The 27582-nt window shown below is 37.5% G+C and overlaps 1 protein-coding gene across 2 annotated transcripts; it reads right to left on the bottom strand.

Moving 5' to 3' along the window:
- Positions 1–8051: 8051 nt before the first annotated feature.
- On the bottom strand, positions 8052–25392 carry stk17al (serine/threonine kinase 17a like). Of its 2 annotated transcripts, XM_077212425.1 has the most exons (8): positions 25152–25392; positions 24792–24938; positions 16956–17168; positions 12728–12872; positions 12076–12202; positions 11750–11798; positions 10645–10824; positions 8052–9548 (listed from the first exon to the last, which is right to left on the bottom strand). In XM_077212425.1, the coding sequence occupies exons 2-8, from the start codon at positions 24887–24889 to the stop codon at positions 9296–9298; spliced, it is 1065 nt and encodes a 354-aa protein (XP_077068540.1). In that variant the 5' UTR covers positions 24890–24938; positions 25152–25392; the 3' UTR covers positions 8052–9295. The 2 variants fall into 2 exon arrangements, with proteins under 2 accessions (XP_077068540.1, XP_077068539.1); XM_077212424.1 differs by lacking the exon at positions 25152–25392 and having other exon boundaries at positions 24792–25130.
- Between the last annotated feature and the right edge of the window lie 2190 nt (positions 25393–27582).

The raw sequence follows: 27582 nt of genomic DNA, 5'->3' as shown, positions 1-27582 counted from the left end.
TACATAAAATCCTAAACAAAACGTTAGCATTTGACAAAATGATTGTAGAGGCATTGGTTGTTTAGCTTATACAATTATTATAATGAAATAGCACCCATTACATTCATAAAACTGCAGAATATAAATACATTAAGCAGTCAAAAAGGAAATGTCCAACACAGGGCAAAACACAATACATGACACATAACCCCACCTTTAAAATAATTATTTCCAAAGATTTGTTGGATTCATGTACACTGGTGGCCAAAAGAAGTATTTAAGTAATCCTAATGTTTTTGAAAGAAGTCTCTTTGATGCTCAAGAAAGATTTCTTATTATTATCAATGTCTGACTGTCTACTCCTCCATCTTTTCCACAGCATAGGAGTAAAAGTCATCATCAAAATATTCTTTAAAATGCCAACAATGTTTTTGTTCACCTTTGTGAATAAATGAACTTCTCCAAAGATTGGTTCCTGTTTAGAACTTGACTGACATCATCAGAATGTTCCCTGGTCGGTATGCGTGTCCACAAACACAAATGTACTCAGTCCTTCAGAGGAGATCCCGGTTCCAACACTTTATAAAACAGAGAGAGAGAGAGAGAGAGAGAGAGAGAGAGAGAGAGAGAGAGAGAGAGAGAGAGAGGAGAAAATTCCATACTTTTTATTATTATTTACTAAAACTTAAGAATATATATTTGTAAACAGCTTTTTGTCAATTGCATTTTTAAACATTTCAGATTAACTAAATTAAATTATGCCAGATACTAAACTAAATTATGCCAGAATAAATATTAATACTAACATATCCTAAATTCTGTCCAAAAATGCTGAGATCCATAGAGAGAAAGACTGAAATCGATGTTTTAGCCCATTTCATCTGCAGTGAAGGAGTTTCTGTTTAAAGGAGTAGTTCACTTTTTAAAAAAACATTTGCTCATAATTTACTCACCCTCATGTTATCCAAGATGTCCATGTCTTTCTTTCTTCAGTCGAAAAGAAATTAAGGTTTTTGATGAAAACATTCTAGGATTTTAGGAAAATTCTAGGGAAAACGATCGTACGACTGATCTTAATATTATGGTCTGTTTCCCAAAAGCATCGTAACTTAAGTAGCACTTGAAAATCTTCGTAGAACTACGAGTGCTCTGGAGTAATCGTACATGCCCAAGTGCATCGTAAGAAGACAGATTTATGAGGTAACCGGCACAACCGGCAGATTACACTTTTATCTAGATTTAACAGATTACACTGCAACGTAAGTATAATATACAGGTTTTGATTGTACTTTATTGTACACTTTGTTGTACTCGTGTTTTGTTTAAATGAATAAATGAAATAATTAAAAAGGGAAGAAAAAAATAGAAATATACATCTAAATTAAACGAATGAACAAAAAACAAAAAATCATAAAATAAGTAATCTGGGAAATATGCTTTAAAGACCGGGCAAAATAGGGATGAATTAAAAAAAAACTGTCAATGACTTGCTGACGTGCACGAAAACCAGCCATGTATTGGGCATTTCTTGCGGACCTCCTTCCCTGATCTTTGAACACGGTTGCAGTTAGTTTGCAATGTGACAATGTCCTTCCAGATGTTTTGTTTTTCCTTATTTGTATGGTGTCCTTTAAATCTGTTAAAAATAAAATCTTTGTTTCCCTCTATCTCCTCTAAAAGGACATTAATTTTATCTTTTTGAAAGGTCTCTTCTCTTGTTTTTTTGTTTTTGTTCAGCCATTTTGTCAGCCTGTATAGGTTTTTTATATCCATATAGACTTGTCTTGATTTCGAATCCACAACAAATGATGATTATTAGGTTAAACGTTCAGAATACGATTCCATATAAGGTTATATTTCAGCACTTCGCGAATGGACAGCGACGCTTAAGTAGCACGTAGAACGCCTTCTCGCGCGTTCATGTTAAGTGCAGTTTTGGGAAACGCACGTGGAATTGCAGCGAGGGTTCGTAACCTTGCACGTAGAGAGCGCTCTTAAGAGCTAATACATCGTTATCGGGAAACCCGGCCCTGTTCGAACTTGTTCATCAAAATGAACAAATCTTTTTTCGAGTCATTTCGTTCATTCAACGAACGAAATGACTCGAAAAAAGATTTGTTCATTTTGATGAACGAGTTCGAACAGGAGAGTCACGAACGTGCATCACAGAACAGAGCAAGGCGAGCATTTGTGCTTATAAAACTTAATCTTTTTTATTTATTTTTAAATAAATATATATGTATACTGTATACAGCTGTATACTTTCTTGATATTATGCTAATTAAATCCTAAAAAAAAAATCAACCATTTAAAACAAACCATATAACATTTAAGTAAGGAATAATTGACTCCGGGCCGCTGAAATTATTAGAAAAATAATGCATACCCGAGGAGGTAATGTGGCCATGACGTTACACCTCGGTTGTGCATTATTTTTCACTAATTCAATGACCCGGAGTCAATTATTCCACATATGCTACGGTTAACACATTACAAAACATTCTTCAAATGATTCCAAGACATTTGTCAGGTTTTTTCCTTAAAATGCTCATGTGTGAACAATTTTTTAATGCATTTAATCCCAAGCCTCCGTTGCTAATTCCAAAACGGCATTTTAGAGCTTGTAACGGAGGCTTGAGCCACTGATAGCAGACTAATGCTGTTATTAATGCCGTTATTAGAGAAAGAGAGAGAGAGAGAGAGAGAGAGAGAGAGAGAGAGAGAGAGAGAGAGAGAGAGAGAGAGAGAGAGAGAGAGAGAGAGAGAGAGAGAGAGATTTAGTGTATGTGAATTACCTGAGTTTGTGTCTCTTGACAGTGTTCGGCAGCAGCGTCTCTAGCAAAAATGCAAGTTTATCTGCTCCAAGAACAGGACTGTTATCTCAAGCATTCAACAGCCCCAGAATGTAAAATGTACACGTACAGTATAACAATATAACACATAACATTTTGCTTTTTTTGTGGTGGAGTAAATGACAAAATTGTCAATCCAACTTAATATTTGAACTGATCCCAACAAATCATCAGAAAAAAAATATTATTGCTGAGCCCTGCATGAAGTTGTTTTCTGCGCGCGATGGAGTAAATGCTCCACAAACAGAGCATGAAATAAGTTGAAAGTTTGGATGGTGAGAATATTCAGTATTATGAAAGGACATGCAGCATAGGCCTACAGCAAGCATCTTCTTTTTTTATTTTTTTATATAGTGATCTGAAAGGGAGGATATGTCAAACAGGGTGAACTTTATAAAACATTATATTCCATCAATATATATGATATATTACCCTGTGAAAAGTAATTTGAAACATTCATTGCCTCATGCTTGACAAAGGTAACTCTCACACACACATACATCATGAACACTTAAAGCAGAGAAGGCTCCCACCTTTCATCTTTCAGTGCTCATTAATGTGATCATCACCATCTCGCTCTTGTTCCTTTTCCACTGTGAGTCTCACCTTAATCAGCTCTAATCGGGACAGAGGCGTAAAGGAATGTCCTGGTTATGCAAGAGCTCGCCTCTGCCTCCAGGGAAAGTCACAGAGGTTAAAAATGAGACTGTGAGAAAGGAGGCTTGTCAAATTGTCACAAAAAGTCAAGGGAGACAAAGAGAAAGCAGGAGAATGCATAAGCAAATTCATTATTCATCAATTGATTATCTGTCATTATTTACTCACCCTCCACTCGAAAAAATGCTGGGTTGTTTCAACTCAACTTTGGGTCAAATATGGACCAACTCAGCCGTTTGGTTAAATTTTTTAAATTACATTTTTAACCCAACATTTGGATTTGACCATATTTGACCCAAAATTGGTTTAAAAAACCCAGCATTTTTTAGAGTGCATCCGCTCTCAGGGCCTCTAACACCAAGAATGTTAACTATAACTACAACTGCAACATTTTAATAGTCGTTCTAATACTATAAGAATAGGGAAGTCCACACCACACAGCTGTGACAATGACGACATAGTGGAACAATTGTGTTTGAATCATTTTCAGAATGACTTTTTCTAGCTGAACGACAAAAACATTGACAACCAATCAGAATCCACACAACTTTAAAGAACTCGAGCATTTCAAGCAGCAGACGACAGTAAACAGTGCTTATAATAAACATAGCACTATTGTTCGTTGTTGTGGACACTAAAATATAGTTATCTTTATTGTTATAGTCAATTTTCAAGTTAACACATTACAAGTAACGTGAGTTATGTAATTAGATTACTTTTAAAGTAACAATTAAAGAAACACGTTACTTTTTAAGTAACTATGTGCGCACTGTGTAGCCATGATGCTTATTGTAGTTCTTGATTAAAAGTGAGTTTGCATTTACTCATCTCACTTGCACAAAAACAGATTTAGTATTCCAGAAAATGAATAAAAACAGTAAAATACAAATTCAGAATATTACGCAAACCTCCAATAATTAAATAGGTTAAATAAGACAAATAAATGTATTAACCAATGTCTTTGTTGCTGACCTTCGATGATCCAATTCAACCATAGTAATAAGTAGGGGTGTAACAATATATAGTGTCACAATATATCGCAATACAAAAATGGAACAATATGTATCTTGGATAGTGACAATATGTATTGTGTATATTTCACCCAAAATAAAAATTGTTGAGTGAGAAAGAAATTAAAGTTTCAGAGTTTTAGTGTCAGTACGACATTAGACTGCTATATAATGTTGATTATAATGTATAATAATGCAATGGGGGAATATTTGTGAGTCCTGATAATGCCAAATGTCTTATGTTACCAGTAAAAAGTGGCATAGATTATGTTAAATATATCAGTGAAAGAGTGCAAGCATATTCATCTCAAATAATTCAGTTTTCAGCTTTAGAATCATGAATATTTTTATTCTGGGTCACCATTGTCCTGTGCATTGGGTTACCAGCATCAAGTTCAAGCCTATTCATTTACACCTACAATGCGATATCAAATTTAATATTTGAATGAGTACATTAAACAGTACATTTTTGTAAACCTTTTATCATGTCTTGGAGCATCGCAATAATATCGTATTGTGAGTTCAGTATCGTGATATGTATTGAAACGTGACATAAGGGCATCGTTACACCCCTACTAATAAGCAAAATAACTTCAGATAAACATCACATTTGTGTTTAATTTTTTGCTTTTGTTGCTGAAGTAAGAGGGTGCTTCTCATTTCTTGCAATGAAAGAAAATGAAGACGGAGGAATCGAAGGAAAGCTTAGACTGTTTGAATATTGGAATATTCTTGATCAGTCGAGCATCACTTCAAAGCGTCAACAGATGCACTCAAGGGATCTGCCCTCATAATGTTAAAGTTTGGTTACCATAATCAATATTAAAAAAGCAAGATACCCGGTAAAATATGTTAGTTGTATGGTTTATTTAAACTGCAAGGTAAGACATAAATTAAAATTATTGTGAAGGGGGAGGAGAATTTGTACATGCTTCAGGTTTTTCGACAAGAAAGACTTCTGCATATGACAGCCTACACCTGTGCATCCAACAGTTTAAGGCAGATTATCAGAGAATAATGAGATTTCAGTTTGTTTTTCATACAAACTTATCATATGACTTCGAACGTTGTTAATGCATGGAAAAGTGTGATACAAATTATTCCGTGTTCTATACTTATAGTGAGAAAATTATGAGAGAATATGTATTTTTGGCTGAATTATTCCTGACAGGTTAATATTATTATTATTAATCTAATCAAATTAAATATAAAGCTAAAGCACTCATCTAGCTTGTTTTGTTTATAAAAAAATATTTATACCTGCCAAACCGAAAGACTATTTTGTCTATGTTTCAGAACTTGTAAAAAAGGTTATGCTTCATCAGCTTCATAATGCCCTTCTGGCATCCACAGGTTATGTAACACCAAAGGTGAGTGACTCAGACCACTGATCTGATGGATATTATAAGATTCCTCTTTGTTCCCATATGTTTTGAATTCCTGATCCCTTTCCGGAGTTTTCCTTGTTACTGCGGCCCTCTGCTGTGGGGAATTGGAGGATGAGATTAGAGATGACATTTCAGAATGAGTTTCAGTTGCACCATAATCATGTCACAGTATGATGGAGGGCAAGGAAACTGAGGAAAGTTTCAGAGATTAAACAAACTCAGAGCGGCCAATCATTGCAGTGCGGCTCGTTTCATCAGTATCAAAGATAAACGGTTCCTTTAAGGACAGAGAAAACACACTCATAGAAGAAATGGTTCTTAAAGTGGAACCTTTAAGTTTTAAGCAGTACTTCATAGAACCTTTAAGGGGTTCCCATTATGGGATCCTTTTATGGATTTAGTTTTTTAATTAATTTGAATTAGCTATCCATTTTAATTCAAATTGGTGAATTAAACAGCTCGTAAACCATTTATCAGTATAGGACAAAAAAAAACCTTTAAACCTGACATTTGTCATAAATGGTTCTTTAAAATTGAGTCAAGATTGAACCCCATTGAACCTTTTATTCTAAGTGTTTTTTTTTAAAACTAAACGTTTTTATAATGAAAAAGCAGTACAATTTCAGCATGTCATTTCAACAATTTTGTGTATATATATCTGTATAATGCATACTGTCATTATATTATGTACATCAATATAATATTGGCCACCATTATATTGGGAGTGAGCAGAAGTAATGCAGCATGGTTAGAAGGTGAAGACAGAAACAGAAGGAATGTGAAAAAAAAGGATAGGAAAGAGAATCAGTTCATGTGAAAAACAGCAATGCGTTCCTCTAATTCCCCAGGGAAACAGGAACTCCAGAGATCAGGGTGGGAGTGTGTATATGCGTGTGCAGGAAGAATGCTAACACGCAGAGGAAGAACACATTAAAACAAGAATTATTGGCAGATGTCAATGTTGTCTAACCTGTGTGTGTGTGTGTGTGTGTGTTTGAGGAATGCAGGAACATGCTCTCTTCTTAAACACAGACTGGCATTTCCTGTTTGAATATCCAGAGTAAAAGGCACATAAAGAAAAGTTAGCTTTCAAAAACAACTTTCTTGAGAGTTCGGTAGAATGTCAAAGTAAACAGCACTATATTTGATGTACTTCCAAAGCACCCGTTGTATTCAACCTGAGACTGAGAGATGCGCATAAGAGTGAGTTCATTCAATATGACAAGCAGAATGAGTATGTCAACGCAAATTTACTCAAATTAAAAGAAAAAAAGTTATATTTTCCAGTTTTTAATATTATAAATGTTCCCTTTCCAAAAATGGTTTAAAGCAAGCCAGATGCTTCAGGGTAAATCAAGTTCATGTCTCAACTAATAGTGATAGTAAGCTTGGTATCCAAATGCAGAAACTACTGCCTCATTCTGAGGGAACACTGGCAAAGAGAATCCAACCTTTCAAAGAAAATGATGGATTTTTCTCACAAAGTCATTTCAAGTGGTTATCTCAGCCTCACAAGGTTAGGAAAACTACATGGAGAAATATTTCATATTTCACTGCAACCTTGCTGGTTGGAAGGTGGAAATTTAGTGCCTAAGTCCAATAAGGGAACATTTTGTACACTTTCTTTTGTTGATCTATCAAGAATGTATCATGTGTATTTCTAAAACAAATACAAAAGAAATCTTGAAAACTTTCATTACATTACAAAAGTAAATCTATTAAACTTTGATATTGCTGGGTTTTGAATATACACATCTATATATCTATCTAAAAAGTACTGAAAGCACTTGGACACATTAGCACAAGGACACATTAAATAGATTATAAATGTCTAGACTTTTACACTGTTCTTTTTCAAATAAATGCTGAATTCAAATGTCAGCATTTAGCATTAAATTTCTTGCAGCAAATCAGCATATTAGACTATTTTCTGAAGAATCACGTGAAAAACTGGAGTAATGATGCTGAAAATTCAGCTTTACCATCACAGGAACAAATTACATTTAAAAATTGTAATATTTCACAATATTACTGTTTTTTACTGAATTTGATCGAATATATGCAGCCTGGAGGAGCATAAGAGATTTTTTACAAAAACAAAATCCAACCCCAAACTTTTGAACTGTGTATATGAAAACACATTAAAAGTTAAGCAAACAAGATTCTTTTTAAGTTTAATACAAAATGATCATTTATTTTCTTCAATATCTTGCCAGGCATGCCAATAATACATACAAATAGTCCGACTGGACACAAGTGCAAACGTTAAGCGCAACTGGTTAAAAAACTACTAAATTAATATTACAATATTTTCTCATATTAATCATAAAATACCGCAACTGTAGAAAAATACTTTTTTTTAACATTCTTTTTTAAAATAAAAAATATACAATTATCAAAGCCTTTATGTTGTGCTCTGTTCTTTTCAAAACGCAAACATCTCCCACAACGGTCTGAAACTCAAATCCCAGAAAACCTTCTGAGTGGCCCTCAGTTATAAGCCCCACTCCATCACTGACGACTTGGAAAATTTACCTCACGATACACATGATGCCCTACCAGACACAACATACAGAATATATTAACAAGGCAAAAATGCCCCTCAAAAACAAAACCACGGTACAAGATACAATGGTACATTTGTGCAATTATAGCAAACTTATGAATAACAGAAAAAGTGGTACAGAAATGGTGTGAGAAACCAAACAAACAGTGGTTGAAGATGTGTGAGAACATGCCATCTTGAACTACTTAAATGTGCTTGTTGAGAAATGGAGTATACATTTTTTTCCCCCACCAAAAGTGCTAGAACAAAAGTAATCTCTGTGAATCAGTTCTTTAAAATGCAGATGCCACTTCTAAAGAAGCAGAATGATGTCAAATCTACTGTTCTGAAGAAAGCAGCAGCGTCAGTTTTCATTTCATAAAACGTTGATCCAATGAACAGCGGCGATAAATAAAACATCAGTCGATTCATCAGAGCTTTCCATTTCCTTCCTACACGGCAGCAGGCGCTTCCTGGGGAGACTCCGACTTGAGTTTTGGACCAAGTACAGACAGCAGAAAAGGTTCAGTCCACTCTGAACGTATAAACAGTTTGTTGCTGTGCACTGATGAGTTAAGAACCTTGACCAAGAGCTTAATTATGCTTTATTAAGGACTTATAAAATCTCATTCAGATCTGTTGTAGACACACGCGCACACCTCTGTGGTCATAAGGGAGGTTGACTCGCATTCACGTATCCTACACAAGACAACACAAAGACTTCACACGCACATACAAAGGTGCTGCAAACACTTGAGTAAACCGCTGTTGTCCAGTCCAAACTAGGCCGCACCGGTTTCAGTTCAGATAAGTCTTTCAGTCATTAACACAGAGGCCCTCCGATTGGGCAATCGTGTCTGTCACTTAACATATGAGCTCTTGTTTTATCTCTGGACGGGGTGGAAACGGTTCTGTGAAAATGAAAGTGTCCCGACCCGTCTTCAGCTCTCCCTGGCCTGGGCAGGTTGGATATGAAGGGATGACAAGTTCTGGGGACGGGACGGGACTCTCAGGCTCTGATTCAGATTGGCTGGCTTCTTGCTCGTCAACAGTGTGGTGATGAGGGTCGACCCTTAACCAGGGATGATTTAAACACTGTTCCACAGTTGCTCGTTTTCTAGAGAAAAAAAAAAAGGAAAAAAAGGAAAGACTGTTAAACACACTCAGTGATTTTCAGATTTTATGTGTGTGTCAGATTGTACAACATGCATCTCAGGACTGGTGATAGACAGTGTTGACATGTCGATCAAGTCACATTCTCATTCTGGCACACAAAACTGAAATGACACTGCTAATATCGGGAGTAATATTTTGCCAGGAAAAGAAAAACAAGTATAAGAATAAATAAATAAAATAGAACAAGCATATGAATGAATAAAATAGATTAAGCATAAAATGTAATAAAAATAAACTTGTTTATTTATGAATAAATAAGTATAGGAAAAAAATAAAACCAAATAATATACAGGTCTATTTATTTTATTTTCCAGAAATAAACTAAGTGAATAAAATAAATAAATAAAATAAAATAGACATGCACTTTGCAATTCCATCAGCAAAAACTGCAGATTTAGCCCTGTGGTGAAAACATAAAAGAATGTGCTTATTTATACAACGATTAAAGCACATTAAAGTTCTCATTTGGTTTATCCATCAGTTCTGCAAATATGAAGGACTATCGTTTAGGTTCCCAGGATTTTCCTTTCCCAATTACTCACACACCAAGGAATTTTTCCACATAGCTTCAAGCTCTCTATTTTCCTCTCCTGCTTTCTCAGTGCCGATGATCTACAAGCATTACATTTTATGGGGTGCAGATTATGGTCCTGGATCAGAGACTGTGCTACTATCAGTTCCCATAGAGCCATGATAGCGGCAGGTCTGGACTGCCATTAGTTACACCAATGCCAATGCCAATGCCAATGCCATTATACCCCCCCCCCCCCCCCAAAAAAGCTTCCACCGTTCATCAGTTGCAGCAAAAGCGCCAGGGGATGTGGGAAACCAGTAAGACTGCAAGGATCATTTCACTGTATATTCTAAACCAAGAGGCCATTACGCTTTAATGAGAGATTGAAGCGTGAGATTACATGTCTGGGGCAGAGCCAACTAAAGCCACTACAGCAATCAGATTATGAAAGTTTAGCTGATATTCGCCAGTGTCGATGCGGAATGACAGTGTCCCGCTCTAGTCTTTAGGCAACTTCCCCTACCTTGGGTTTTTGAGGAGCAGTGACTTGATGAAATTCACGGCGAGGTCAGAGATGCCCTGAAAGACGTCCTGCGAGTAGTCCACGTTGACCTGGGAGATGTTCAGGAAGGTCTCCTGCTTTTCTTCTCCCAAAAAAGGTGACTCGCCTGTCAGCATCACGTAGGTCAGTACCCCAATGCTCCTGTAGGGGTAAAGCAGCAACACAGATCAGTATGGAGAAAAAAACACACCATCAAATTTGACTTCACCCATTTCATCACCTGAGAGTAATTGTAAACCTAAAAATGAAATCTAAATTAACCAGCCCAAGCTGGTTTTAGTAGTACTCCTAACCTGGTTCGGCTGGTTTTAGATAGATGTTTGCTATTTCTCAGCTGGTCAGGCTGGGAGACCAGCTTAAAACAGCTAAGACCAGCAAACCACCTTGGGCTGGTTCAAGCATGTTTGCTTAAATCCCGTCCCTTTTTTATAATCGACTGTGAACTTGCATTTACATCTGCCTCGATCCAATCAACAACCAACAGATAGAACCAAGTCCCGCCCTTTATTTCTTTCAATAATCAGTCTCACACAGATGCATGTCAATATGGAAGATGGGTCACTACTTTGTTTACCTCATGATTAAACTAAGGCGAGAATCATTTTTATTTATGATTACATTTATATGTTTGCTCATACTTGAGGTTTAGAGGTTTGTTCTAAATACTTACTGACCAAAAGTAATATTGCTTGCCTAATTATGAGAGACAGGAAACTGTATGTTTGTTTAAACACAGCGGACTGATGCAGAAAATGGAGACTGTGTGAGACGACCACCTTTTCCATCCAGTAAATGAGTATAAACGTTCTAGATTATCAGTGGATTGTAAACAGATTGTACATGTTGACTTTACCATGCTGATAACACTGACACTTATCGGACTACTGAATTACAGAAATGCTTCATGGAACGTCTATCTGATTTTACAGATTCATTTATCTAGATGTCGTCAAAATGTTAAATTGCCTCTATATAACATTCATAAATGTGTGTCAAATACCATGGACAGATACTCTCTCTCTCACACACACATCTGGACTCTGGACACTCAATAAGCTCAACTTACCACATGTCAGTAGCTGTGCTGATGGGCTCATAGTCCAGGATCTCAGGAGCTGAAGGAAAGAGAGAAACAAACGTCTCATAACCCTTCACATCACAGCTACACACACCAAAAACAAAACAAAAAAAGCCAGGATCCTCTACAGATTTTCTATAACTGATGTTTCGATCACGTGGAGTTTTACTACTCCTACACAAGCTTTCATTCTACCCCTCTTCTTCACTATACTGAGCTGACAAGTCTTCACCTTTACTCTGTATCTGCTTTTGCAGCAGTTATGCCGTGCATGGGAGGGTTTGAGGTTTGCAAATGAGGGATGTCCGACTCACCCACATACTCGGGAGTGCCTAGGATCTCCCGTACCTCCGTCACGCTGTCCACCCGTCGAGACAAGCCAAAATCGACAATGCGGATGTCACCCAGAGGCTGAGCACTTGTCAACAGGATGTTCTGAGGCTGGAGAAGACATTACGAGTGTGAGAGAAAGGAAACACTGAACAACACTCCAGACAGGAATGAGAAACACTATAAGAAAACACACTAATCTTTTATTTAATTACTTGTAAATGGATCCAAGTTGCATGTGAACAGTACCCTTCTTTAACACCATTTATCAAACAGTTTCAACCTCAAGTACACACCCAATAAGTTCACTGACATCAAACAAACTTTTATACTGCACAAAACTAGCAGGTGTCATGCCAGATTAGAGCCATTTAAAACTTTTAGACACCAGGATGGGCAAATTTGATGAAATTAGTAACATTAAAATTAGTTGAACCAGTGGGTGCCATCAGTAAAAAGAGTGTGTTTAAACAAGTCTAGTTAATTATCTTAAATAAGAACTCTCTCATAAGTAATTTAGTCACATTACTTCTGCAAATGTTATCTAACATTTTCACCAACCACTCATGTTACACAATAAATGTTGGTAACATTTATTAACACGAACATGCACGTAGTACAATGCCTAAGACTCACCTTAAGGTCCAAATGAACTACGTTGTTTTGATGGAGACAGGCCACGCCCATCAGAATCTGCCTGGCCAATCGGATGACATCTTTCTCCGTGAAGGCCTCATCATTATCGGCAACACACTGGTTAAAAATTTCACCTCCTGCAGCACTGAAAGACAAAGATTGCGAGTGTTAAAATTTAGATCTCAAATTTTACGCTCACATTACATGCCCTAATTGATTCCAATTCTAAAAGTAAAGTATCATTTTATGGAAAAAATAAATCCTATCTATAATTAGAGACACCCTAAAAGAGAAACACATCGTCATGCAACCATCCTAAAAACGGTCTCAAACATGAGGGCGAGATGTGTCATTGTCCCATCTGATATCAGCATTTATGACAGATCAAGCATCTAACTGAGCTAAAAAAACAAAACAAAAAACACACCCAGAAATCAATAGTACACGTTATGTGGTTCAAACCACTCTATGTGGGTAGTGTACCTGTGCCAGGTGTTTGCGCTCATTTCGATACATGATTAGCCATCTTCTTAGAGAGGCCCATTTATAAAGTTAAAGGAGACTTCTAGGTAACAGCAAAGGGGGTGGAACTTCATCCTTGTGTAACCGTGGCGAGGGTTACCATGACCATGAGGATTTGCAGGCGGAAACTCCTTTGGGCAATGAAAGACTGGGAAAATCAGGACCATGTGTAGTGAATTTCAAGCCACACAAAAAAAGCTCTCGCCCATAGACACTCATGTAGATGCTTTTCATCTACAGTGTAGAGTCTGTATGTATTCATTTGTATGGTGTCTATTACATAACAGTTGAATCCAGCTGTATAAATAAGGGGTATCGCTTATCAGATGAGCCACTAGAGGCTTATAAAATGAGCATATTGGGAACCTTTCAGCCCCCTTTAAATCAAACATCACAAAAACTTACGCTCTTCACTCTAATAGAATAAACCCTCCACTCTAAATTCCCCCGAAATCAACATCTTCTAAAGTAACATCAGTAAAACAACCCAAAGAGGTCTGTTAATGCTCACATGTGCAGTGATCAAATCCTCACTGCCTTTCATGGACGGAAAAAAAACATGTTTTGGTTTCGTAGTGCGTGTGACACCGAGCCACTTTATAGATGCTTAAAATGTTCTGTGGACTGATGCAGATACAAGACTGAACGCCTGACAGAAGAATTGCAAGTTTACTCAGACATAAGCCATGAGAATGTGCTTATGTGCTTGCTCAAAGGCAAAGATTCATTGCTCAATTAAACTTATTTTTCTAGAACAGAAAGGAGGACAAAAATATGCTCATCTGCAACCTAAGACCACCAAGAGCCCCGTTCCCCTCTCATGAGAGGATGAGAACTAGAACTCTAGCTTGAAGCGTCTTGCAAAATATGCGAAGAATGCGCTCCAACGAAAATGTATCTAAATACAACTAAGAAACACATTTGTAGAAAACTGTGATTTACTTCTATGATTTATGATGGCTTGGATGCATACCTAATGTGGACTGCAGCTAAGCTTAGAAAACTGCTTTCGCACCAACCAACTGGAAACAAATTCGACAAACGGTCCAAAACAAAAGCTCTAGTGAAAAAGCCTCTTTAGTTGTGTAACGTGGATATAAACAATTATTACTACCAATACCAGATACACCATAAATTAAGGGGTTTTAAGGATGATATCCCTTAATTTATGGATAATCTGGTATTGGTACTAACAATTATTTTGTTTGGGAAGATCAGAAAATCACCACAGCAAATGAAGCATGTGCTCAATATCAATAAAAAAAAAAATCATTTTCCATGTTGCTCAAACTGTATCTCAAAAAGTAAAAGCTGTCAAATCTCCATGAATGCCAGATGTCTTGTCTCTCTGGCTTTATTGTGGGGGATTAACAGTGGGCTGAAGCAGCGGTAGTGGGTGAATCTGTCAAAAGGACTTAAGTCACCGCTGAACGGTCCATTTCAGACTTCTGAGGGCTTTTTATCAAGCAGAAGAGGAAAACAAAGCAGCAGGTGATGAAGAAGAACACTTGCAACAAAGAGACTTACATAAGAGCTTTCCTAGAAAGATGTCAAACACTGGACTAAGGGAGGGCCCCATTTCGTTTTGTTTGAAGAATGAAAAACATTACCACAGATAGAGTAACTCAACTAATGTTTGACATTTTCCAAGGACCATCACTTCAGAGTGAAATTGCTATAGTGTTGTAGGTGGATGATGCTAGCGTGTTTTTATGGCCAAAAACAAGACCTAAAGTCTCTATTCTGGTCACTAGATCCTTTAATGTAAATGTAGACCGCTTAAAAGTACAAACAATAGTCCAAACAAGAAGAACCTATAAACACTGCACCATATCCTCATCCTGGCTGCTTGGCTTCTAGTTAGGCCAACTACTTGATGAGTGGCGTGAGAAAAAGCAGTAGCTAGTGCGTTCATGTAAGAGTCTGGCATTTAACCGCAAAACTTGTGTGGGGTGTCTGCATGTTTGGTAAATGTAATTATTACCTTTTTTATTGTCAGTCTTACAATAGCATGGGTTTTAACTTTAAATGGCAGAGAATGGCGAGAATTCGTTTTGTTTCTGACAACAGAGGATGTGGTGTTGCATTGCACATGTAAGTGAGTACGTCGCAGCTCTGCTTTTAGAAGAAAAGCCACAGGAAATGGAAATTGAAGTGTCTCTCTCTGTCTGTCTGACTCTCTTCGGTTTAACTGGTGTCTACTGCTAAACCTTCATCAAGTTTAAGGATTTAACTAACAACAGAAAACCAGAGCAAAAACAATTACCCTACCAAACCAGACACTGTTCTAACACGAAACCACTGAGACGCATGCAGGCAAAACAAGAGAAAAGACAGGCAATATTACAATATTTTATAATAAAAATAATTTATATTAGTAACATAAATGGGATTTTTATATATAAATACTATAATAGGGCCTATATATAATGTGTAAACAGATAACCTAGACCATGACTTCATGCAGACCTTAACTGAGCTTGCACAACAATTAAAACACGCGCTACCTTCCTTATAAGGTAAACTTACTCCACAGGTTGTCTACACACACACACACAATGTGCTTGCATGTGATGGATTGAAATACAGCTGTCTCTACAGAGGAAGTTGCTTAGCAATGTGGAGCAAGTGGGCTGATTTTTTTTTGTTTGTGGCAAGTTACCTTTGAGAGAGAGCAGATGTAATCTACCAATTCTCAAAACCTCCGTCATTCAACCCGTCAGCATCCTGCCTCGCTATACAGATCAATGCACACATTACGCAAAAAAAACAGGCCGTTGATTTTATGCAGAATTTGCAATAAGAGAGTAGGGGGAAAACCATGAAATGCCTTTAAAAAATGAAGGGGAAAAAAAAGGGAGATTCAAATGATAGAAAAGCATTTCAAACTTAACGACCTGTCATTTCCTCCTCATTAGTGAACTTTATCAGCTACTGTTACTGGAAAAGCTAAAATAGCGTGATTACGCTTCAGCTGACAATATACAGTAAGCCCAAGTATTAAATGAATAACTAAAAATTTCTCATTCAGTGTTCCACAATGAAAGCCATATGGGTTTGGAGATATGTAAGGGTGAGTAACCAAAAATAAAAACAGCTATGATTTTGAGTAATCTTGTAGAGTAATGAGGTGAATTTAGGTTATCAATGCTTTATATTAAAAGCTGTGAAACTCACATAGCTTGTCATCTATTGGTCAGGCCTGCTGAACTTAAGCAGACAATGACAAGGTAAAGGAAACAGCTTTTTGGCAGATTTTGGCAGCTGCAGAGTGGTCAGAAAAACTGCCCTCTCCTTGGTCTGAGAAGCGTTTGGATTTGACATTTCACGAGGGGGCAAACACAAGAACACCACATTCTCACTTGGGAAATTATACATTTGTTCATTTTTTTTTTTTTTTGTCATTGTAAATCGAACTTTCAGCTTACTCTGTTAAAAGAACTAGCTCAATGTGGTCTGTGGTAACAAAGGTACAGACAAACATAAGCTCCAAATATAAACAGAGTTATGAAAAAAATCCTGTTTTAAATTTGCTCGCTGGGCCATTACTTTATGCCTGTAATTCTAATCTTCAAAAGCCCTGGTGACTTGGAATAACAAACTTACAGTGCACAACGTCCAAGCCATCATAAAACACTCCGCATTACGCTTAGCTTTCAGGGTCAGGGAATGTCAGTCACCACATAACGGCAATTATGTGTCTTACCACTCTAATACAAGGATGATCTCTGTGGTGGTCTCATAGACCTCGTGCAGTGCCACCACATAGGGACTCGTCTCCGCCGACTCCAGCACTGCGATCTCGTTCAGAATGTCGCTGCGGCAGTCCTGACCCTTACGTCTTTTCCTCAGGAACTTTGCAGCATGCTCCTTGCCAGTAGTCTTCTCAACACACTTCTTCACTACTGCAAACTTGCCCCTGCGTGCACACAAACATACACACAAGAGTGATTAAATAAACAGCTTGGGGAATGAGAAGAGGAAATCAAAATATAAACACTTTGAATAATGACATTCACGTCTATTAAACAGCGCTCCAGAGTCCAGAACAATCCATTCTGATTAGACATTTAATGCATTCTGTGGAATACTTATGGGGGGGGGGGGGGGGGGGGGGTTGTTAAAAAAACAATTGCACATCTGTATGTTTGATATACATTGCATTTAATTTATAAAGTTTTATTTTTAATTTAATTAAAACTATTTTAAATTGATTTAAGAAAAAAGCAATTAAATGTTTAGTTTAATACATTTAAAAATATTAAATATAAATGTATAATAAATTATAATTTTCAAGTTTATTAAATATCAGGGGGCACTAAACTTATAAAACTGGTTCATAAAGTTGTAATAAAGATGTGGTTGCAGTCTTGCAAACTGATATGTCATTTTTTTTAAACGGTTTATCTTTGACGCACAGAATGAGCAAGTCAATCCACTTTTACAAGGAAGTGTTCAAAAATGAATATTGTCTTTATTTTCGAATGCATGACGTTAATGTGCAAGTCATACGAACTATGATCCCTCCCTCCCTCGTTTTCAGCGAGAGCCTGACACCTAAATGATAAGACTGACAGTTGGAACTGTCCAAGGCCTCATACACACACACACACAGGCTCATTCACACTGATTTCCTGCTGCCTCTCTCATCTGACCTCCCAACGCCTCATCTATCAGTCAAAAGACACACAGGGCGCTGCACACACAGAAAGAACAGGCCTGTCAGCGTAGGCATTCTCTTGTTTGACTGCGAGGAGGACAAATGGCTCTTAACCACACCTCCTCCTCAGGCCATATCATAAAGAGACACCAGTTTGTGTGTGTGGTAGGGACCCTAACAGACAGACCACCCACTCTTCCAACACTCCTCTATTGAGAGTCAATGGTGTCCACTCCTGCCACCGTCTAGTTCAGCCAATGACTCAAACACGACACTTACAAACAAAATACAGCCCCCCGGTGACCTCTCCTCTGTCCACTGCTTGTCTCTCCCCATCTACGTCTCCATTAACGCTCTACTTAAAGGTTTGACACGAACACGCAAAAACGCAGGTGGACAAAACATTCAGGATGGAGCTTCCAGGTGTCATGTCAAAGACCTAATGAAATGCCCAAGCGAAGCAGTCCTTCCTGTGTTGACTGCTGAATTTGCTGCTGAACCAAGTCAGGAAAGGGCTTATGAAGGAGTTAACTCTTTAAAAAAAAAAAAAAAGCATGCATAAACTAAGATAAATCAACTAAAATAAAAAATAATAAATGTTCATTAACAAAAATAAACAAACAAAAATAAAAACAAATAAGCAGGGGAGGGAACACATTGTAGAGAGCATGAATGATTTGTAAATTGCAATATATTGGCCAATTTTCCTACAAGAAAAAGACTATTTGAATATCTCCATCTACTAAATATACATTCTATTTTTGTGGCCACAGAAAATTAACTTTAATTTCATGGGGTGTTTTTAAAAAGCTTTTGTTGTTTGGTCTTGCTGTTAACAATTCCCATGATTGCAGAACACTTAAAATCCTCTAAAAAAAATTCAAGGGTACGAGCCAAAATCCATCCATTGCCAGCGTTGTAGTGGTTTTCCCTGCTAAACGCGAGTGTGGTTGGCATGGTCGAGGTGAAGCGAGCACGTTCCAGTATCTGAGCTCAGAACAGTCACTATACAGAGTTCAAATGGAGCACAAGAACCACATGTGATGGTGACAACTCCCAGAACAATCCTGTTGTTCATTAGCTCAGCACGTGAGGAAATTGTGGTGAACAATTTTTTTTATAACTGTCCAGACATTAAATTATTAAGTGTACAATAGAGAGGTAACAAGGTCAAAGGGCATCACTTAGCTGCCATAATTCTGCCAAGCTCACATTTCTTCTGCCCTCTTTCTCAGAGGGCTGTAAAGGATACACCCCATATTAGACCCCGAAGCCGCCGCCAGGCGCCGCCATTTGCGCCATTTAGAATTTCAGCCGCCGCCAGCCAATAATTTCGTAAGCCAAATTGAGCCGCCATCTGATAAAGTTTGGCTGAGCTGGCTAGAATTATTTGCATCAAATAATAATTCTATCACATATAGACATACACACACGACACGAATATATAAACAATACACGAGATCTATTTTCCCACTGGATTCATAACAGCACAGTCTTGTGCTCGTTGCTACGATACACAGACTCACAGTGAATTGACGACCAATTAAAATTGCTCGTTTTCCGTACAGAAGAAGCGATCCATTTTTTTCTCGCACTGAGGTGAAATGGCGGAAAGAAGCAAGCAAGGTAATTTTGATCTCACTTCTCACATACTTTGCTAATTCCTACTTACTTTTTTTTTTAACTTAGGCCTAGCCAGACTTTTGTTAAATCTTCAGGGCACGGTTGCACAAACACCTGAATCAAAGATATGATGTTATGAACCAAATATTCTGGAACGGAGAGATTTATAGCACTGAACGTGATATTACTGCAGTAACAAACCACCGTTTCCACATTGCTAATTCACGACGCATGCTTCAGTGTACATTGAAGTGAAATGTGCAAAACTTTGTCCAAAATAATACTGATAACAGTGTGTGTTTATATTAAGGCGAGACACGGCAGGCAAAAACATCGTTTTTTTTTTACTGGTCAATTTTGAGATTTTTGGATATTTGTCTTCCATGTCTTCTTACAGACTTGTGGTGAAAAAAAGTCCGAAATACACATTTAGGTCTTTATTTTACTACATTTCGTCTGTTTGCGTCTGTAGATTTCTCATAAATTCAACAAAAGTTTGCGTTCTTAATCAACATAACGTACTTCTCCGCGATCAGACTACAAAATAAATATGTACATACGTTGTGAAAGTAAAATCTGGTGTTTTCTTTATTACATTGTATTGCATTTTGTAGAAATATAGTGTAAGCCATGCATTGCTTGGAAATATTGAGATCTAGTAAATCAGTATAACATAGACATCTGTAGACATGAAGTGGCAGCTTCAGCCATTTGCAGCTATGAAAAGTTTGGCGGCTGCAGCAGCCATTTAGGTTTTGGCTGAGCCGGCTAGCCAGCCAATAACTTCATCAGCCAGCCATTATTCTCAAAACAAATGGCTTCGGGCTCTACCCCATATATATATATATATATATATATATATATATATATATATATATATATATAATAAAAAGTTGTGTGGTTTTACACCCTCCCTCACAATAAAATTCAACTTTGTTCAGCACTCCACAAAGCACCAAAGATGAATACGAAATCAATAAAGTCCCATAATACTTTGAAGCATCCATTTTCTCTACTTATAAATATGGTAAGGCTCAATCTTAAACAATGACTCTCAAAGGTTAAGAAATCTACATTTCTGTGGAGGTTAAACTTCCTGTGTAAAAAAAAAAAAAAAAAAACACCCCATCTTCTCTTTCACGGTCTACAGTATATGTCTCCAGCTCTCGGTTTCATTGTTATGCCCAGATGGTAGAAACATGTCTACTTTGAGAGTCAAAGAATGGATAAACATTTAAAGACCAAAATCATGCACGTGTGCATGAAGACACAAACACAAGACCATTTAGACACTAGGATATATACAATCTCAATCCATTATTAAAGGGAAATCATACAACCCCATTATTAAGTGAAAGACTGCAACACATGCACAGCTGGCCTTTCTGCTACTGGTATGGCAGAAGGCTCAGTCAGCATCCCAGAATTCTGCAGTAGAACATTCCTCACTCAGACCACCTCGGATAGAGGATCACTGAATTCTTAGCTGAACTCATGAACTTTATTGGTTTCCTGAGGATAAAAAGTGCAGATTAACAAAACAGCCACACAGCGAGAGGGGGAAAAAAGTTTCAAGTTTCATGAAAAAATAAAAAATGGCTGAGAAAACATGAATGAAATGGAAAGCTTCTGAAAAAGGGGTGCTAGGACTGATGAGGAGTTTATGAAGGTATGTGTGGATGAAGTTCCTCAAATAGATTATATTTTGGTGCATGATCTGAGATTGGATTTTGAAGGTTGGGGTTAAAGTCATTTTTGGATACTCTGGAGGAGCTCCAAAGAAGATATGCTTAAAAATACCCTCTAATCTCACCGAATTGGGACACAAGTCATAAGAACTTTAATGAACTGGGACATCCACTACACTGTATGATGGGTACCTGGCAGATATTCAAGTAGAACGGACAAGTTTATTTGGTGGATTTCAGCATTCCGCATTTTGTCCTCTCACACTGTCCATTTCCAAACCAGTGACGACTTTGGGTACACAAAGCATTAATGAGAACAAGCACTACTGTAATAAATCAGAAGGATTCAAAAATATTGAAGAAGAAAATGACTGGAAATGGAAACTGACCTAAACACGACTTAACACTAAACTGATCCTCCAAATAAACAAACGAGTTGTCTGGGAACAAACTTTGGATTTTATCTAGCTGAATAACACAGAAATTGCTGTTGGAGTTTTGTATCAAATTAATTGAGTGCTGACAACAGGGCCAGATGGTTTGGCCATTCAGTAAGACGAGTACATTCAGCAACACAGAAGGAACATTTTACAGTCTACGTTGTACTCCATTGACTCCAGTGGGATGAGTGGAAGCGTGTGCACATACTAAAAGAAAATCTAGGCAAGCATGTACGTTATGGTCACCAGGAGCGGTAAAGAATATATTTAAAACCTGGCCTATCACTAAAAAAATATTTTCGTTTAAACTCAGAGGAAATCTACGGTGGCCGAGAGAGCTCAACGCGCTGCAACTGAAGAAAACAAAAACAAATAGAAAAACACCCGCAAATTAAGAAAACATCTTTTCAGAAAACTCCAACAATTAAATACTCCAAATACTCAACAACCAAATACAGAAACGTGCTGCAAATAGCACAGACCACAACGGAAATGTTCCCAGGTGACCCCAATAAGTGACGAACCTGGGTTTATCAGGCTTATTACTCGTGAGCATCCCTGTACCCTACTCCCTTCGAGGGGCAGAGCCCTTGAAGTGGGGACTTTGGAGTGAGCAGGGCACTTGTGTTCCATTATGTAGTCATTTGGAACGCACTTGGGAGCAAGGGAGCAACGAAAGACAACATAATTTCCTCATTTTGACCAGGGATGTTCCCATGACAACGCAGCACGTTTTCCATCAGCTGAATAGGACTGATACGACAGAAATTTCTTGTGTTAACATAAGTGTTGCAAATAAATATACATTTTATACAAAAAAAGTTAAAATATGCATTAAATATTTGTGCGAGTGTCTGAACTTTAAAACTTGACGTCTCAACTTTAGACCCTGCATTACCTACCATTTCCTAATAACTGACATATAGATTAACATCTTAGCCTCATGTTCCTTTTCTCTATCTTTTTTTTTTAAGTTTTCAGCTCACTCTTTTCTAATTTGTATTCTGATGAGATTATACAAAATGAATTAATGCGTTCATTGTATACAAAGTTGTATGTCATAAACATGTCATCTCTATATGATTTGCAACAAAAAAAAAAAAAGTAAAAAAAATACAATAAAGCAAAAAGTAGACTGAGCAATAAGCCTGTCCTACCCAGGTTCGTCACTTATTGGGGTCCCCAGGAAACATTTCCGTTGTGGTCTGTGCTATTTGCAGTGCGTTACTGTATTTGGTTATATTGTGTGTATTTGGAGCACACATGTGTTGTGAAACTGATGAAGATGTCTATGAATGAGTGAATGAATGGGTGAATGTGGGGCAATATGTAAAACGCTTTGGTGGCCATGGGTCTGTTGAAAGTGCTATATAAATGCATAAATTTGCATTTGTTTTCTTCAGTTGCAGTGCGTTGAGCTCACAGGCTACCGTATAAATCACAAGACAAGCTGACCCACTGAGCTCAGTGTAAATATCTTTGCTGCAAAGCAACTGTCACACGTTTACATAAAAACAATCTATGTCAATATATGATAAAGAAAAAGAAGGGAAGGGATGAAATCAGATTAGGTTATGCTGAAGGAACGCAAGATATTTGTGTGACCGCCTCCTTCTACCTACCTAATCTCAACATCAATATCCACCAACATCTGCATTCCTCCAATCCTCATTCAATTCACCACTATGGCAAGCAGCTTGCCTTGTGACTCATGCATGTATTTTTTTGTCCACTTTAATTACAGGAAAAATTTGGGATTTACTCATGCCTTAGAATCCTCACATCTCTTGTGGTGTGGAGCAAAACATAAAACGTTTCAGAGAGAACCAAATGCCAACTAGCCTAAAACCAGTCCAAATCGAGACATTTTACAACCCAATCCACAAATGACCCATCAAATTGGGTTAAATTATGCGGAATGGCAGTGAGAATTAAAATCCAGCAACTTGGAAAAAGTTCACCTAAAGGCAGCAGATACAGACCATGCAATTGTCAACAAGCACAGCATGTGTTTAACTCTAAATGAACACATCTGTCCAAGAGAAAACAAATCCGAGTGTTCAAACGATACCATCTTGTCTATAATTAGTCAGTGGAGCAGTAAAGAACAATGTCACGGCAAGCAGCGCTATATCCATCACACATGGGCCCTGTGCGGCTCTGAATTAACATGTTTCAAATTCTTTGTTTACTTGAGAAAACACACTGAAAGGATCCTAGTCTTATTCTCAGGCATGAGGGGCACCCCTGGAAAATGCCAATAAGAATGTTATGTGGTTCAGAGTTCACTTTTGATTGATTTATCACGATGAATAGAATATTTTGAACCTATTCACCAAGCAATTCAGTATGATTTGATCAGTGTCCCTTTTCTACGCATTATATTGGTAGGTGGCGACAAGCCAATTTTTGTGTAATGATCGAGTCATTGAATCTTTTACTCAACCTATTCGTTTACGACTAAATTTGTCTACAGATTGACTAAAACAAACATTAGCTTTTCCCACACAAGTAACCACACAGAGATGCAAATTAAAAATATATTGTAAATAACACCTTCAGGTTAATACACCTCTTCATTAAGAAATTATTTAAAACACTGACTTAGCCTATGATTTGCGTTATTTTTGCAGAGTGGAAAAATTCACTAAAGCAATTATGCGCTTCACAAAACTTGGAGAACAAAAACATGCATGTATGCAAGTGAAAGACAACGATTCGTTTTTGAAGGAAATACCACTAATTCACCGGATTGTTCCACCTGCTTATCTACGCTGTATGTAGCCTAAACGAGACGAAATAGAAGGTCCCGTATAATAAACGCAAAGGTGTAGAAGTGCGTGATAAACATTTTCGTTTTTTCATAAATGGATGTCGTTCGTTTACAGTATTGACAAGCTACAATAAGGGCTAAAAAACCATCCAGTTGATCCTCAGATTACACGTGCGGAGCCAAACAAACATATTTTGGCTTCCAGCTGGCGGTGCGTCACTCCCCCAATTAATTCTCACACCGGTTACCAAGTTTGTGAAACTGCCTGCAGGGATATGACTACATGCCTTCTACACATTTCGATCTTTTAAACACGATAGCTCGTTTATACAGTAGAAAATCCACAATGTTTTTTTACCTGCCAAGCTCTCTGCCGACCAGGTCATAGTTGTTCTTGAAGGGGTCAGTCCTTATCCGCGTGCGAATCTTTGTGACCATACCGTTCCTGTTCATCATTGTGCTGTTGTCCGTTACAGTCCTGCTGCGGGATAATACCTTGCGTTCTCTGGAGTAGAAATATAAAAGTTTAGTCCATCGGGTCACTATCATGGAGCGCTATTCAAGCCAATTGCTGTGGGAAAAATGAGGATGCTTAGAGAATTAACTGTTGCAGAGACACAATTTCACAAGAAATATTTCCTTGCCACTACAGGTTTATCACAGCGCTCGATGTGGTGCAAATGTTCTAAAGCTACTGTACAGTTTCCAAAAAACTCACAGAACTTGCTAAGAACCGCGACAGATCGCCCGTGTGTCAGCGTCCAAGCAGCGGTAACTCAGTTTGAGAACGCAGACAAACATTCCCAAGGACAAGGCTCATCACAAACCCCGCCCTTAAAGAGCCGGCCAATGGGAGCGTAGAATTTGTGAAATGGGCGAGTTCATGGCATGGACTAATTTGTATCTTGGCAATTCAATCTATAGGCTGCCGTTCAGAAAGTGAAGTCAAGTATGTAGCCCTGTGAAATGAAATGAAATAATAATAATAATTCAAAGCACAAATCTGGAAAATACCTACACAATAAATGTGGATCTACTGATACACCCATAAAAATATAGCGCAAATATACATGAAAATATGTAAAATACATTAATATACATGTAAGCTTATTTAGAATATTTTAGTTATTTATTTTTCCAGATAAATATATTTTGTCATTCTTTGTATATTGTAAAATACAAAACATTATCCATTTATAAATTGACATTTGAAGGTTGGTTTCAACTAAATTTTGGAAAACATATTTCGACATTTTTTAAATTATATGTACAGCATATGCTTCAAATATATGTTGGCCCCAGATTTATTTATCTATTAATTTGTGAGAAAACACTAAAACATATTTTTCTCCCCTCCTCTCTCATTGCACACTCAAAAAAATCGTTCTTTTTAAATTTGTTCACTCATCTCGAAGTCTGTTGATTCCCCTGTTGTCACATGGCAACCAAACACACAGTGCCCTACCTTGACTTACCTCATACTTTGACTGACACACACACACACACACACACACACACACACACACACACACACACACACACACACACACACACACACACACACACACACACACACACACACACACACACACACACACACACAGTTTTTTGGTATCTGCCAAAACCAATTACCTAATGAGTGTCAGGATTCCTGTCATACCAGCTGGCTTCAGACCACACCCTCTCTCACTCCCTGCCACCACTAATCTCTGTTTTTAGTTTCACACTTTCTCCCCCTCTGTTTCTAGGTGACTAGCTTGTTACGCTGTAGTCTAAAACCCAATTCAATCATTTAAAAAACAGATTTAAGTGATGTTGCCACATTCACTCTGTATTCTGTATGTGTGTGTGTGTGTGTGTGGGGGGGGGTGCGTGCGTGTGTGTGTGTGGATGGATGGATGGATAGATTTCATTTCTGTTTTCAGTGTGTTCATGTGCTGCAGTCCAGATTGTGTTTCTTCAAACCACAAATGTGTGACCAGTTTAAGACCAAAGAGCCATGTGGCCATGTGACAGCCTAAATAGAAGAGAGCAAGAGAGAATGGAATGGGAAGAAGATTGATTTTAATGAGAAAAGGGCATTCCTGCATTTGTTTGTTTGCCTCTCTGGGAATAGCTTATGTAAGGCTGTTTTGCTTGACCTGTTACTTCAAGTTTTAGTTCAAGTCTTCTTTTTTTTAAATGTTTAAACATTCTTAAAACAAGTAAACTTACTTGAGAAGCAAAATTGTGTAAGATAATAAGGTAGGTTTTCAGGGAGTATACAAATTGAATTAAGCAATTGTTTTTCTTACCCAGTTCAGAAATTGTTTGGCGTGAGCGTCTATGAGTAAAGATGGGGGCCCTGTGCCAGCAGAGCACACACCTCTGACTGCTCTGCGGGGACATCTGACTGCTTAAATTATACTCTGGGAAATGCCTGTTGGAATCTCTGCTGCTTTGTTTTGCTCTACAGGACCAATGTACCTTGACTGAGCATTCACTCTCTTTCTCTTTCTCTCCACTGGCTGCTTTGGCAAAACAGGGAGCTTCTGGCTGCATTTTTGGCCTTGCTATCCATTCATTTGTGTGTGCACATTAGTTAGAAAGGTCACAAGGGGACACAAAATTGTGACGTCTGAGCTGAGCAAACACCTTTTGTCATGCATGCGTGTGTCTGTTTGTGGGGATTCCAGATTGTGTGTTGCTATATGACAAGCAGGTCTGACATAGTGCATTGAAGAAGACGGGCACTAGACGTTCACTACAGGCCTATCATTTTTCAGTTAATCCATTGGCATGAAAACAAAGGAACCAAAAACAAAATAAATCAGAATGAGAGAGAGAATTGAGGTTTAATCATCATTGCTCTGTCATTAGGTTAAGCATGTTAGAAAGCATTAAAGATTCTTGGGGAAAAGTCATTTTGATTTAATGATGATCATTTTCTCCAGATTTGAGAATGATCCATCTCATGCTCAGAAGCAAGAACATTTGACCCTCCATACAAAGAGTTCACATGATCAATGTCAAAAATTTATTTTTGTTGCATAGTCTAACTTTAATTTTAAGTACAGTATTTAATTTAAACCTGAAAATAAAGTTTGAATTTAAGTTTGAATTTATACATTATATTAATTATATATATATATATATATATATATATATAT

This window comes from Siphateles boraxobius, unplaced genomic scaffold, assembly GCF_051911475.1.
Source record: "Siphateles boraxobius isolate OS27281-9 unplaced genomic scaffold, OSU_SipBor_1 66, whole genome shotgun sequence".
NCBI lineage: Eukaryota > Metazoa > Chordata > Actinopteri > Cypriniformes > Leuciscidae > Siphateles > Siphateles boraxobius.
This window is presented reverse-complemented; position numbering and strand designations above follow the sequence as displayed.